This window comes from Thalassophryne amazonica, chromosome 10 (assembly GCF_902500255.1).
Source record: "Thalassophryne amazonica chromosome 10, fThaAma1.1, whole genome shotgun sequence".
NCBI lineage: Eukaryota > Metazoa > Chordata > Actinopteri > Batrachoidiformes > Batrachoididae > Thalassophryne > Thalassophryne amazonica.
Genome location: NC_047112.1, coordinates 29,465,908 through 29,480,277, shown reverse-complemented (window position 1 = coordinate 29,480,277; position 14,370 = coordinate 29,465,908). Strand labels below are relative to the sequence as shown.

The 14,370-nt window shown below is 38.4% G+C and overlaps 1 protein-coding gene and 1 long non-coding RNA gene across 2 annotated transcripts in view; both read left to right on the top strand.

Annotated features, from left to right (window-relative positions):
• The window catches only part of xpr1a (xenotropic and polytropic retrovirus receptor 1a), a 229,231-nt gene extending 222,696 nt beyond the window's left edge, over positions 1-6,535 (top strand). The window contains exons 12-15 of the mRNA XM_034179678.1: positions 2,646-2,812; positions 2,891-3,030; positions 3,133-3,357; positions 5,264-6,535. Of these exons, the coding sequence (XP_034035569.1) occupies positions 2,646-2,812; positions 2,891-3,030; positions 3,133-3,357; positions 5,264-5,321 (590 nt within the window). The 3' untranslated portion in view covers positions 5,322-6,535. The remainder of the gene's footprint in view (positions 1-2,645; positions 2,813-2,890; positions 3,031-3,132; positions 3,358-5,263) is intronic.
• A 654-nt stretch (positions 6,536-7,189) lies between these two features.
• Positions 7,190-9,852, top strand: LOC117518530. Its single transcript, XR_004563010.1, has 2 exons — positions 7,190-9,358; positions 9,389-9,852. It is a non-coding gene; the product is annotated as an uncharacterized LOC117518530 (long non-coding RNA).
• Positions 9,853-14,370: the final 4,518 nt, after the last annotated feature.

The window sequence follows — 14,370 nt, the reverse complement described above, 5'->3', positions numbered from 1 at the left end:
TGTAAATAAATGTAAATATAAAATGTCTACTGATTGTGATGAAATTGATATGAGAATTGTGAAAAATGTAATTGAAGGGATTTTGGAACCATTAACATTTCTGTATCATATCTGTAACATTTATCTGTAATTTATCATTCCAAACTGGTAAATTTCCAAACAAAATTAAAATCGTTAAAGTCGTGCTGCTGTATAGAACTGGGGATAGACACCACTTCACAAATTACAGGTCTGTTTCCTTACTGCTACAATTCTCAGAAATTCAAGAAAGATTATTCAACAGCAGATTAGAAAAATTCATAGACAAGTATAAATTACTTTCTGATAGTCAATATGGATTCAGACCAAACTGTTCAGCATCGTCGGCATTAATGGAATCAATGCTTTGAGCAAACAGTATGCAGTTGGATTACTCGTTGATCTCAATAAAAGCTTTTGATACAATCAATCATGACATATTAATCAATAAACTAGATCAGTATGGGATGGGGGTAGTATTGCAGTGGGTGAGAAGTTATTTTACAGAAGGGAAACAGTTTATGAAGTTGGGAGAATGTTGATCCTCATGTTTAGACATTGCTTGTGGCATCCCCCAGGGGTCAGTATTGGGTCAAAACCTATTTATACTTTATACAAATATTTGCAATACACCAAAAACATTAGAATTTGGGTTATTCACAGATGACACTAATATCTTTTGTTGTGTGAGAAATTTACAGGAGCTAGTGGAGATGATCACTTCTGAAATGTGTAAACTAAAAAAGTGGTTTGACATAAATTATCACTGAACTTAAGTAAAACTAAATTCATGTTATTTGGTAATTGTAATAGGAGTACCAAAGTACAGATACAGATGGTGTCCCCATCGAAAGACTTAATGAATGTAAGTTTCTTGGGGTTATAATGGCCGATAAAATGAGTTGGAAATCTCACTTAAAATGTGCAAAATAAATTGTCAAGAAACATTTCAGTACTGAGTAAGGCAAAACACATTCTGGACCACAAATCACTTCACATTCTCTACTGTTCATTTATTGTACCATATTTAAATTACTGTGCAGAGGTTTTGGCCAATACTTACAAATGCACACTTCAAAATGCAAAAAAAAAGAAAAAAAAGAAAGAAAGCCATAAAGATGATTCATAATACCAGTTATAGAAATCATACAAATATTAAAGTTCATTGACCTGGTTCATTTTCAAACAGCACAAATAATGTATAAATCAATAAATAACAAACTTCCTAGAAATCTTTTTTTTTAAAAATGAATACAGATAATTTGAGGGGGATTTAAATTTACTGTAAAACAGCTTAGTTTAAAACAGCTTTTTTTGTTTGTTTGTTTATTTTTGTTTGCTTTTACTGTGCACCATCACATGTTTGAAATAAAGCCTTGATAAAATGGCTGATTGGCTACTTTGTCCAAGATATTTAAGTTTTTACATTTTACATCACCATAATTTTGTTGTGTTGAGAGTAGAGCTTGAATGACTGTGCTCTGGTGTCCGTTTTGGGTTTGTTAGGGCAAAGGTGATCTATGCGTTTACTCTTGAATGGTGAATTAGAGTGGTCCGACATTAGGATTAAATCTTGGGATGTTCCGATCGGAACTGCCCCGACAAAGGTGTTTTGTGATTGATTGGAGCTGGACAAATTAAACCCAGTTCATTAATTAGTGCACATTTCCTCTCTCTTTGTTTCATATGCACTGTGCCAGTGCACCGAGCAGCCAGTGCAACAGCCAATTACATTAGTGCACTAATTTAAATACTAATTAAATCTATTTTATTCACACAAGTGTCATCAGTCTTGCTCTGTGTGGCGGCGCCACAATGAAAACAGCCAGAGAAGTACATTAACTCCTTGTCTTAACAAGCCTGTTTTATTCACACAGATCATCAACAGTACACGCCTTATAAACAATGAGCGTCCAACCGAATCAAATATGGCAACGATGTACCATCCATCACCTAGTAGCCCGGATGTTGGGTCACCCCATAGTGTGGTGGATTCACTGACAGGCAGCACCAGTGAGTGCTCCTAAATCTGACTTTAGCAAAGTAACGTGGAGTTGTATAAAAACAAAAAGTAAATGTTCAGTTGTAGCTCCAATAAAGAGTTTCTATCATCAGTGCACAGACTTGCATTGGAAATGAAGAAAAACTGCCAGACAGAAAAATCTAAGTGTTGTTAATTTTCTCTTCTCTAAGAAACAAATTCTCCTAATTAATAAACGATTGTAGTATTTGAGCAGAAATGACTGAAGCTCGATGTTGCCTTAATAAATCTCACACCTTGTTTGGCAGCTTCACTGTCACGTCTCAGCTTCTTATTGTCAGCTACAGGAAGGAAAATACTAATTAAAGACATGTATGTTGGTGTAATAATCCTGACAGAGATAATGTGATGAGTGAGGTGTTGATAGAGGTGTTTTAGTATAAACTGGAGAATATGGGAACTCCCGTGATCAGTTTGTGGCCAAAGAGTTCCCCCCAGTGGCCAAAATATTGTTTTAGTATGTGCATGAAATTGAGTCTGTGAATAACTTTTCTTTTGATATTTGATGTTTGAATCCATGTGCAAAGATTTTTGGAACTAAACCAAATCAGTTTTGTGACACCAGTTGTGTTTGTGTGTATTTCAGAGCAGGGACACACGGACGCTGACACGTTCTTCTATCTGCTGATCATCTTCTCAACCATCAGCTCCCTGTACACACTGACCTGGGATCTGCGTATGGACTGGGGTCTGTTTGACTCCGGGGCCGGAGAAAACACCTTCCTCAGAGAGGAAATTGTTTACCCACACAAGGTAGAGCCTGAAGGCAACACAACACACCACACACACACAGTGTTGTCTCTGGTCCCAGCCCGTGTCTGCTCTGTCCAGGCGTACTACTACTGTGCCATTGTAGAAGATGTGATCTTGCGCTTTGCCTGGACCATCCAGATCTCTCTGGTCACGATGACCAACATCCACTCTGTGGGAGACATCGTAGCCACTGTGCTGGCTCCGCTCGAGGTCTTCCGGTGGGTTTGAATAATGCGTTTTCTTTCACTTCCAAAAATGCTAATCAGATCATTTCCAGATGTTGGGATTCAATCGGTCTTTCATCACGTTGGCCTCTGCAGCCGTTTTGTGTGGAACTTTTTCCGTCTGGAGAACGAGCACCTGAACAACTGCGGTGAGTTCCGAGCTGTGAGGGATATCTCCGTGGCTCCGCTTAACGCTGACGACCAGACTTTGCTGGAGCAGATGATGGACCAGGAGGACGGCGTACGCAACCGCTCGGGCAAGAAGCCCAGGAAGAGATCATACAGCCTGTCTCTCCGACGCCCCCTACTGTCCAATTCACAGTAAGTACTAGCAAGGAGGCCGTGACCGCCACACTCCAACATATCTTTATTTGACTTTGCTTCAGGCAGATGAATAAGTGCGATGTTTCTCATAAACCAGGATCACAACATACAGAACTGTGCAAAACATTCAAGTTTGAAACATCTGCATGCATGAAGGCAATAAGGGCTACAGCTATCTCACGTTTCACCCCAGTGATCTTGACTTATAACCAAATGGAAGGCAACTCTGGAATCTACCTAACTGTACACACACCTAAGCATGGGCCACATTTAGTTCCAATCAGGTTGAAAATTGTAATCCTTGACCTTAATGAATTATTTAAGAGCACTTTCAGGGTCATCCTTCACTGACATACTAAAATTGGCAGAAATCAGCAAATGGACTGGGTAGGATCAGACCAATAAACAAACAGGCAGACGTGACCTTGACCTTTGGCAAATTTGACCTTGGTGGGCAATGCCAGAACCCATCTCCATATGTGTACCACTTTTGGGGCAAAGCAGAGTGAAAAATACAAAGTTTGACCATTGACCCCAACGAACTTGACCCCAATGACTGACCTTTGATAATTTGGGCAGATTGCTTGGGCAGTTTCAGAAACCACCTACATATGTGTGCCACGTTTGGTAGACATTGGAGTAAAAAAATAAAATTTTTGACATTTGACTGCAATGTCCCTGACATTTGCCAAAACAAACCCTTAAAGGACATGCCGCACTACGTCATGTCGCTGTTAGTGGCCATTCAATAATCCACCGGGATTACTTTGTGCACTTCCATGACCGGTTTCAAAGTATATGGCATTAAGCTATGGAGACGTCCGAAAACAAAGTACTCGTGAGTAATCGGGTGTTTCCGACAATTGACGTCGCAACTAGAAGCGTCCCAGCGTGCGCTTCAGTGGAATGTAGCTAACAATGTTAAGAACGGAGGCACAGATTAATTCCAAAGTTGACATAAGTGTGATGTCGTGTTATGATGACTCATTTTTAAGTGATAACTGTTCATTTTGATGGAGTCAGGGTAAAATCTGCGGCTCCAAGAATGTGCACCTGGATGGCCATGAGTCATAAATGCAGTCTGTCAATAACAATCTCTGCTCCGGGTTCAGCTTTTTGTATGATTAATTATGAGTGTTGTTATCAATAAAATAAAATAAAAAATACATCTGCTGCCGGAGGGAAACGAGTGTCTCGTCAGCTGCGCGCGCACACACACACACACACAGGTCCACTCTCTCACAGTAAACAAAAAAAAAGAAAAAGAAATCTAGCCACAAAACACAAAAGTGGAACATGCCACACTCACTGTCGTGTTATGGATTAATTGCCAAATGTAAACTCCATATGATCAAAGAAGCGCATGTGTGAGATCGCCGTGGCTGCAGCTCTGCCTCTCTCTCGATCGTGGCACGTAAAACAACGTCCATGAACTCCTGGAAATAATGTATTCTGACTTTTTCCATAGTAACAAATCCATCTCTGTGTCCAGGCAGTCTGTTAAAAACAGTGTCAGATGTCCCGCGTCCATGTACACAGCGTCAGTAAACCAGCATCCACACAAACAGCATGTCACTTTAGGCTCCAAAATCCGACACTGAAAAAATTAAGTGTTTCAGGGTGAAGTGTGCCATCTGCTCTCTGTAAAGCCGAGCCATCACGTTCGAACAGCAGCTTAGAAACTTCGTTTTTGGATGGAGCAGGTTCTTTTCCCTCTGTCAGTCAGCCATGAAGGCACAAACAGTTGGGGCAGACTGACAGACGTTTCTACAAAACTATATACGTTAGAAAACACAACATACCAGCATGTTGAATTTCCGCATTTAATCTCTGAAATCATGGTGCCACATGAAAAGTCAGTTAGTTTGCAGATGACATACTTTTTTTCCTTCTTCTTTGGTAGGTCTAAAAAGGACACAAAGGTGCTCATTGATGATACGGATGATGAAGCCTTCAGCTGAGTCAGCAGTGACACACACACACACACACGCACGCAAAAGCGCACAGACACACCATGCAAACACACACAAACACACTTACATCTTTGTGAGGACCTAAATCCTTACTGACCAATCTTAACCTATTTTCCAGTCGCCCTAACCCTCCTACTTACCCTCTAAAGCTGTGAGCTCACAATGTCCTCCCTTTGAACAATTCACCTCCTCTTTCCATCCTTGCAATGTATTTGGTCTCTAAGTAAATGAATACACAGATAAGACAGTCAGAAACCTGCTGAAGCACAAATATAATCTGAAAACCTCACACAGCCACACAGACATAAGGGAAATCTTCTGCATTGGCACAAAACTGGAACGTCCAAACCAGACTTCCCTGGGATTATTCTCCTCTTCCTAATGTTAACCCCCCTTTTTTCAGTGAGTTGTTTGAGATGTTTGTGTTTTATTTTAGGTTTTTTTGCTGGAAAAAACTTTTTTTTTCTTCAAAGCTGCATTGATGCGACTGTTTACATGCCTTTTTGAACTCTTACTAGGATCAACAGGGAGAAGACAAGCAAGTCAAAAGACTAATAAACAATAGAAACCTGAGGAAGGACTCAACACACATCACAACATATCAAGAGAATCTGAACTGGTTTTCAACTTGTTGACTCTTTTATACTACTTTTTTTTCCCCCTGAATTGCTTCACTTTATTTGGAATAATATTAGTAACCACAACCCTGTTGGCATTTGAAGGAAAAGTGCATTTAATACACAGAGAATATGGAAGAAGGAAAGAAGAAAACCTTTTAGACAAATAAATGTTTAGAGTGAAATTATCTGTGAAGTTTCTTTGTAATACATTTTTGATGTGCATTATTACTCTATTGTTATGTGATATTTATACAAAAGTAGTCTGAGCATCCACACAATGAATGTAATGTGTTTTCTAATTATTGGAAAATGTTTTTCTTAATTAGACTTGTGCCACATTTTTACTAAGCTCACTTCAGTTTACCCTGAACATAAAAATTTGTGCAAAAAAGCTTGAAGAATTAATCACTGTGTTGTGACATCATAAAGTGCCCTCTTTGATACAGCTGTTGTTCATCGGTTATGTACCAGCGCTTGATTTTCAGGAACACGTGGTTATTTTCAAAACAGCCCAACAGAGTAAAATAGAACCAGAGCCAGATGATTATTTAATGATTGGAGTGCATATGGTGGTGCTAAAAAGTATGTGAGCCTTTATACATTTTTATTTTTTGCTACATTAAAAAATAAAAATACTTGAAAAATGCTGGCTTTATGCAAAATTTTTGTAAAATTATGCTCTTTAATCCCAAATTGAAAGCAATCTCTATAGCAGGGGTGGGCATCAAGGGCCAAGACACTGCAGGTTTTCCTTGCAACCAACCACCTCAGCAGGTGGGTTGCTGATGAGCTTCTCCCCTGAACATAAACACCTGATCATCATTGAAATCACCTGCTGAAGTGATTGGTTTGGTTGCAAAGAAAACCTGCAGTGTCTCGGCCCTTCATGGCACATGATTGCCCACCGCTGCTCTACAGCATGCTCTGAAATTTTTAATATATATATATATATATATATATCGTTATAGCTATATAGCTATATCTACATATAGGTCTATATGTGTGTATATATATAGAGAGAGAGATCTAAAGCAAGAATAATTGCTTGCATGTTATTATTTTGAAACTAAATTTTCATTTTTACAACCAATTTTCCTTACAAGTCAGGGGTTGGATACAAACACATTCCAGACACTGTACATGTCTCCGATTTCATTTAAATTGACCATTTATCAATGGAAACAGTTTGGTACTCTATGATCAATCTGTAGTAGATCATCCTCAAAAACTGACCTGTAAAGAGGCTGGTGAGGGAAGCCACAAAGGACCCCCCTCCCCCCATAGACAACTCCACAGGATGTTAGAAGCGAACATGGTAACTTTTGCATCACCAGAGCCAGCTCAATGGTGAAATGAAACAGAGAAAAACTTTGAGACATAAAGGGATATGAAATTAGGCTCACATTTCCCGTGTACCTTCTGTCACTAAGATTTCATGTTTTCATGTTTCATGTCCAAAAAGGCCTTTTCTCTTCGGGTCCAGCATGAAGCTTTGGTGAAACAAGAGACCAAGTTGCTCTACACCCATTTTCTCTAATCACAGCCACTGAAGCTTATATATTAAAGCGTTGTCATGGTGTCTTGGTGGTTTCCCTCACTAGTTTCTTTATGAGGGTTTGTTCATTTTTATTTTATTTTATTTTATTTTTTGGGGGGGGGGGGGGGGATTTATTTGTTTAAACAGATTTACCATGAAGTACTGTGCCGTTTCTTTTTAATGAGTGGTTTAAATGGACTCTGAGACATGCGGTACTTTAATATTTTGTATCCATCTCTTGACTTGTCTAAAGAAAACTGGTTGCAAAATTATGTTAAAAGGTATATTATACTTATACAATCTGTTATTTTGGCTTTGTGGTTCATATTATGTAGAGGTTTTTCTCCCCCCAAGACATTAATGAATATAGTTCTACAAATTTTTACATTGTTAAGCATGATTTTTTTCTGATTATTATTTATATTTAACATAAAAAATAAAAATGTATAAAAGCCTATGGATTAATATACTGTCTGGCAGTTTTTGAGTGAAATCCCAGTGACCTGCCAAGATTAATAGCCATAGTAATGTGATGGTTCTGTTGCTTTATTAGCCCACAGCTCATAATGCGACATGATGGATTTTACGCCACCTAGTGGTAATATTTCAGAATGCAACCCACCCAGTTCTCTGTAACTGTGTTCTCAAAAAAGTGGGAAAATGTGTACATTTACACAGGCCGCATGCTTATTCGTACTCCTGAGTTCCTTCCCCTGTACACTGGAATCAGCAAGATTTATATAGCTAACAACACGGACTCGGACGTTACTCCTCCATCTCACTTTACCGTATTGTTTATAATAGATATTGGATTACGATTTGTGGCTTCCAGTGCACTAACTGTGTATGCTTTAGCTGAGCCTCTGTGAAAGCCAGACAATGACAGAAAAACTGACTCACTTGCAAACTTTGATATTTCATAGCCTGGAAAGGTTTGGAATCAGTGAAACAGTACAACAGTGTAACTTCAGTTACTTGAAGTCTGTAGTCACGATGGCAGTCAGTGTCGTCCACAGTGTGTCAGTCTGCATTTTGGTTCAGTTATTATGTTTGGTTGCAATTTGAAACCTCAACACTAGATGGCATCAAAGGCACCATCATGCTGCTTTAATGCAGGTGAGCTACAGTGTAACGCATTTCACATTTGCATCACTTGTTGTCAAGCAAACTCTCATTTGGGGCTATTATTTAAAAGTAAGCAAATAAAGCAGCCTTTTTGAGGAAGCCTGTCCAGCTCTGAGCCTGGGAATCGATCAGTTTTTACTCCACCATCACACCTTCTTCAGTAGGTTCCTATTTAAATCAGTGTTGCCTCCATTGTATTTATTTATTTATTTTAGCACTTTAAAAGAAACATTTCAAGTGCTGTGAATTTGTTTTAGCCAAGATTATTATCTCTGGTTATTAGTGCTGTAAATGTGTTTTTAGCCCGTTGCTGTACAAGTATCTTGCTGCTTTTCTTTGCTTGCTCGCTGTGTCACAGTCATCCAGTCATATGAGAAAACCCAGACAGATAAAACACACACATACACAAATAAAGCTGCACAAAGCCCATTTTCTTCTACTTTTTTCCAATAAGTGACAAAAAGAAAGGAATTGTGGGTGCAACGAGCATACTGTAAACTGTAAAGAAAGTATTTTAAATAAGCATTGTGGAAGATGTTTCCGTTTAAACTAGGGATGTGCCAGGCCGATATTTTGGATCGGTATCAGCCCGATATTGGCTAAAATTACTGGATCGGATATCGTGAATTAAAAAAACAAAAACATTTGATTCAAATCTTCTGTTGCACAACTGAGTCATGTTGTATGCTGTGTACTGTATGTTTTATGAATGTATGTTAGGGGAGTAGAATATTTGTTTCACAGTCTGAGTTGATGTATTTTTAGATAGCTAGGGTGGCGAAGTACATCCAGACAAATGTATTTATTAAAAGGTATCAATCGGTATCCGTATCCACAGAAACTGAGTAGCGGTTTCGGACATAAAAAAAAGTGGCATCATGCATCCCTACTTTAAACCCCTAGTTTACACATTAATGTAAACTATAACATGACACATAGAAATAGTTACCTCTTTACTGCTGTGTGGTGTAACAACAGCACAGAAAACAGTTTTTGTTGATGTCATTGCACCTGCATGCTGCATTGTGTATTTTGTTCTTAATTTGACATATGTTGTATATATGAGTCACTGGAGCCACTGTAACACTGACTCATGTCATGTTGCCATTTTGCTCCAGAAGCAGCAGTATTTTCTAGGCAATGATCTGTTTTTTTTTTTTTTTTAATCATTCACAAGCCTGTTCTTCTCACATGTAAATCTGTTGGAAAACCTGTTTGTAAAAATGCGATGAACATAGAAGCAGATTAAGTGATTTGGTTGTGTCTTGTTGGTGATTCCGTCTTATTTCAGAGCATCCTCTGGGAGGAGGAAGAGGAGAAGGGGCAGATTCCTGTGCTGATGTTGTACATTTGTGAACATGCATGAAAATACAACAAAAGGAGAAAAACAATATATATATATATATATATATATATATATATATATATATATTGTGAATGTTACGTCTGTTGTAAAAAAAAAAAAAAAAGTCCCATAGACAAGAGCACTTTGTTGTAGTTTGTGAGGCACAGGAACAGCGCCTCCTCCTGTCCAGAGAGGGGCCACACCGTAAGTGGTAACTAATCCCACATCAGCTTGAGCTGGGGTTAGAAGAGCCTCTAACAAATCCAGGATTGTTATTTATTCATTGGAAGTATTTTGAAGTACTTCTATGTGGGAGAAATCACGTGTTTGTAACCTCCGGACACAAATCGAGTTATTTTGTAAACTTTGACCAGTTGATGTTGCCATTGGGTTGAAAACTGCACGTTTTTACTGCTTGGTGAAAGCAGACGATGTATAAAGAGCTGGATGTGTGCGCATCCTCCTCCCTCTCGATGTTGTATTGTTTCTCTAGATGAACGTGATAGTACCTGTAGTCAGATAGCTGGATGTTCTACTTTGATAAGACATTTGAATAGAATACGTTGTGCTAAATGTGTTGTTAAGAGACAGACTTAAGGAAAATGTTTAAATTTCTGATCCATCCTCCCTGTGTCCCTTTTTCAGAGTAGTTTGTACATGTCAGCTGTGTAACTGTTCTATGATGGTTTCCTGATGCTGTTTTGTATTTCTGTATACACTTTGGTGATCCTGTCATATCTGGGTTTTATAAACCACAATTATTTTTAAATGTCGCTCTGTCTCTGGACTTTCTTGATCTCTTAAGGATGATAAAATTTTACCTTTTTATGCAAAGTGTGTGACAGATCGCCCCGACATACGCACACACAACTCTTAATAGTCAGGATTGCTGAGTACGTTCATAAAACTATACATTTTTGTGAAATGCTTGCATTATCCAATTAGAAAATGGATGATTGCATTTTCCCAGAAGCCACCTTGGCAGCCATCATAGATTTGTAAAAATGGGAGGTTTTCATTATCACAGCTTTTGCTTGAGCTGGAATCTAGATTCCAGTGGCTCGATACACATTTTTGGGGCCAATTAATCCAGTCATGCTACACAATCTTGGATGGGTGGCCATCTTGGATTTAGGAATGGATGACTACATATACATTTTTTGTAATTACTACCATTGGATTTTTTGGCCCTGAATGTGTGGCTAGCCAATGGAATCAACATCCTAGGTCATGTAGAAGCAGGATATTGGAAAACCTCCAATTATAAGCTACCATAGCTAGCTGTTTTTTTTTTTTCTCTCTGTTTAAAGTGCAGCACCATCCAGAGATGGGAGTTGTATCTGTGTTGGTGACCCTCCTGTCCTGTGCACCAACAGCATTTCTTGTATATTCATCCATAAATTGTTCTGTGAATTGTTCTGTAATTTATGTTTGTAGCATGGCCCAAGCAGAGGGTCACCCCTTTGAGTCTGGTCTGCTTGAGGTTTCTTCCTCAGAGGGAGTTTTTCCTTACCACTGTTACTCTGGGGGTTGGTAAGGTTAGACCTTACCTGTGTGAAGTGCCTTGAGGCAACTCTGTTGTGATTTGGCGCTATATAAATGAAAACAAATTGAAATTGAAAAATTGAATACCATTTTTTTACAAATCCAAGCTAGATGGCATGATGGCTTCTGGGAAAATAGAACAACCCATTTTCTTATTGGCTATTTTTTGCGCTTTGCGTAAATGTATGGTTTTGCAAATCTCTACAAAATTCTAACCAAACCTAATACCTGAACATGGTGAACTTGACTATATCATTCAAAGGAATATTGTGCTGAGTACTGAATGTTTTGATTCTATGTGCATAAAGAAGTTGCACTTCAGTGAGCAAAATGCTCCAATATCTTAGTAGTAACACAAGAATTGTGTTTTGATCACAACCAGGTGAACATGCTCAGCAGTGGGCATTTGGCCTCTTTTGAAACCATTGATGGGCCCAGCAACTCAGTGAAAGCAGAAGCGAAAAGACTGTGAAAAATTATTTTGTGGGAAGCGTGGATGTTTGCATGCAAGTGTGCACAGCGCTCATTGACACCTGCATTTGAGCACGTGCACAGTGCTTCTTAACACAGCGTTTAGTATTTGTTAAACCCATAAAACTACACTATTGCTATGGATGCATCAGAGATTTCAACGGGTTTCTTAAAATATTGATGTAACAGAAGCAGCAGAGTTCACAATCAGCAGTTCATAAATCTTTACATTTAGTCTAAGTTAGCAGTTTTACATATGATAGACATAATTTAACAGTTTTAGTTAAAATGATTCATTGAGTTCTTCATTCAGATTTTAACTTTCATGGAGCAGATTTGAAAATGAAAATAGTCCTGATTAAACTAAAGAGGTCATATCGTGCAAAATCATATTTTTTTTAATCTTCTTTTATATTTTCATGTGTTTGAGGCTTTATGTGAAATATCCTCAGAGCTCCACAATTCTATGACTGTGTGAGCAGAATTTCTCCTAATGTATACATAAATATGCCTGGCACAGCTCATGAAAATTCAGTAAGATATATCTTATATATTATATTCCAATTCTAAGGTGGAACTATGCCAGTATACTAAGGTATATCTAAATATCTAAAAAGGAAGAGTAAAATAGGAGAGTAGAAAAGAGTAGAGAAGAGCCACTTAGGTGCCTGGTCTTGAGTTAAATTTCTGTGACATAGTATCCCTTCCCCCATACACACAAAATGCTATAATTATTAATAAGGTTATTTTAAAAACACAATCTGCTCAAAGGTCCAGTATTACCATTGTATTAAAAAAGATTCTGCTCAACAAAGTGAAAATTGTTATATCATGCAACCAGTTGCTTCTATATTTTGAGTTACTAAATAAACAACATACGTACCCGTGCACTACGAGAGCTTGTCAAACTTCTATTGTACCTGCATTTGCAATTGTCCAACAGGTGGAAATCTTGCTACATTTTAACAACCCTGGGACACAACAAATCTGTTGCTCATAGTGGCGGATGAATCTCATAATCGGATATGGATGCACATTCCTGAACCCTCCAGCAGGTGCCACTGTTCACCAGATGGGAGCACAGCCCGTGATCCTTTTCATGTGGACCCCTGAACAATGTTCAAAACACAGGGGTTTCAAAGGATTCAAACATAACTCTGACTATACCCAGTGAACATGAAACATAGATGTTTGGTTGAAAACTAGGTGATAGCTGGTGTGAACATCTTTTCACCTACACATGTTGTGATACGTTGCAAAATGCTACTTTGTTTCAGTGAATGGATGATTAATTCAGGTGAAGCTTTAAAAAGAGCTGATATGGATTATTGTGGTGATATTTTTCCAAATTCATATTTCACTGGTTAGTGAACTGTGATTTACAAAAACACGTCTTTTCAACGCATTTTTTAGGTTTTGCATTAAAATGCCATAAATACAGAGGTGTGTCGGCAGATAGATAGACAGACATACAGACAGACACTTTCGACACTGTCATGGTGACATCTACTGGACTGTGGGACAACATTCTACTCAAAAAACGATTTCTAACCATCTACACTCAATCATCTTCAACCACTTACTCCAATTAAGGGTGACGGGAAGGCTGGAGCCTATCCCAGCAGTCATAGGATGTGATGCGGGGTACACCCTGGACAGGACGCCAGTCTGTCACAAGCCCACATATAGACAAACACATTCACACCAAGTGAATGTTGGTGGAAACATCAAGTTTCCAGTTCACCTAACGTGCATGTCTTTGGATGTGGGGGGAAGCACCTGGAGGGAAACCATGCAAGAAGAACATGCAAACTCCACAAATAAAGGCCACAGGTGGGAATTGATCCCATGACCTTCTTGCTGTGAGGCAACAGTGCTAACCACTGTGCTCCCCAAACAAAAACCAAGTGCGAGATTATCTTTTAAGAACTGAATTACACATGTCCATATATATATATATATATATATATATATATATATATATATATATATATATATATATATATATATATATATATATATATATATATATATATATAAACTGCAGGATACCAACTGACACAAACTCTTTAGTTTCCACAATTCCACAAAGAAACTGTGCATGTTAAAATGTGAAAAGCGGTAGGCTTCTGTGGCTGCTGCTATTGAAGAGAGTTCACAGTGCAGCACCAGCTTCAGTTTCACGGTGGGGTGGAAAAGAGAATCATTTTTAAAAGAAGATATGAAATTCCAACCTGGAGTTGTGGTTGTTTTCAGCCTGCCGTGAAGCTGTGACACAGTTTCATACTCCACTCCGATAGGTGGCGCAAATAAACTAATCTTGGCTTTGAGAAAAAAAAAAGACAATAGCGGAAATACGTCACCAGGCGGGAAGTTGAAAGTTGGAAAACGCTT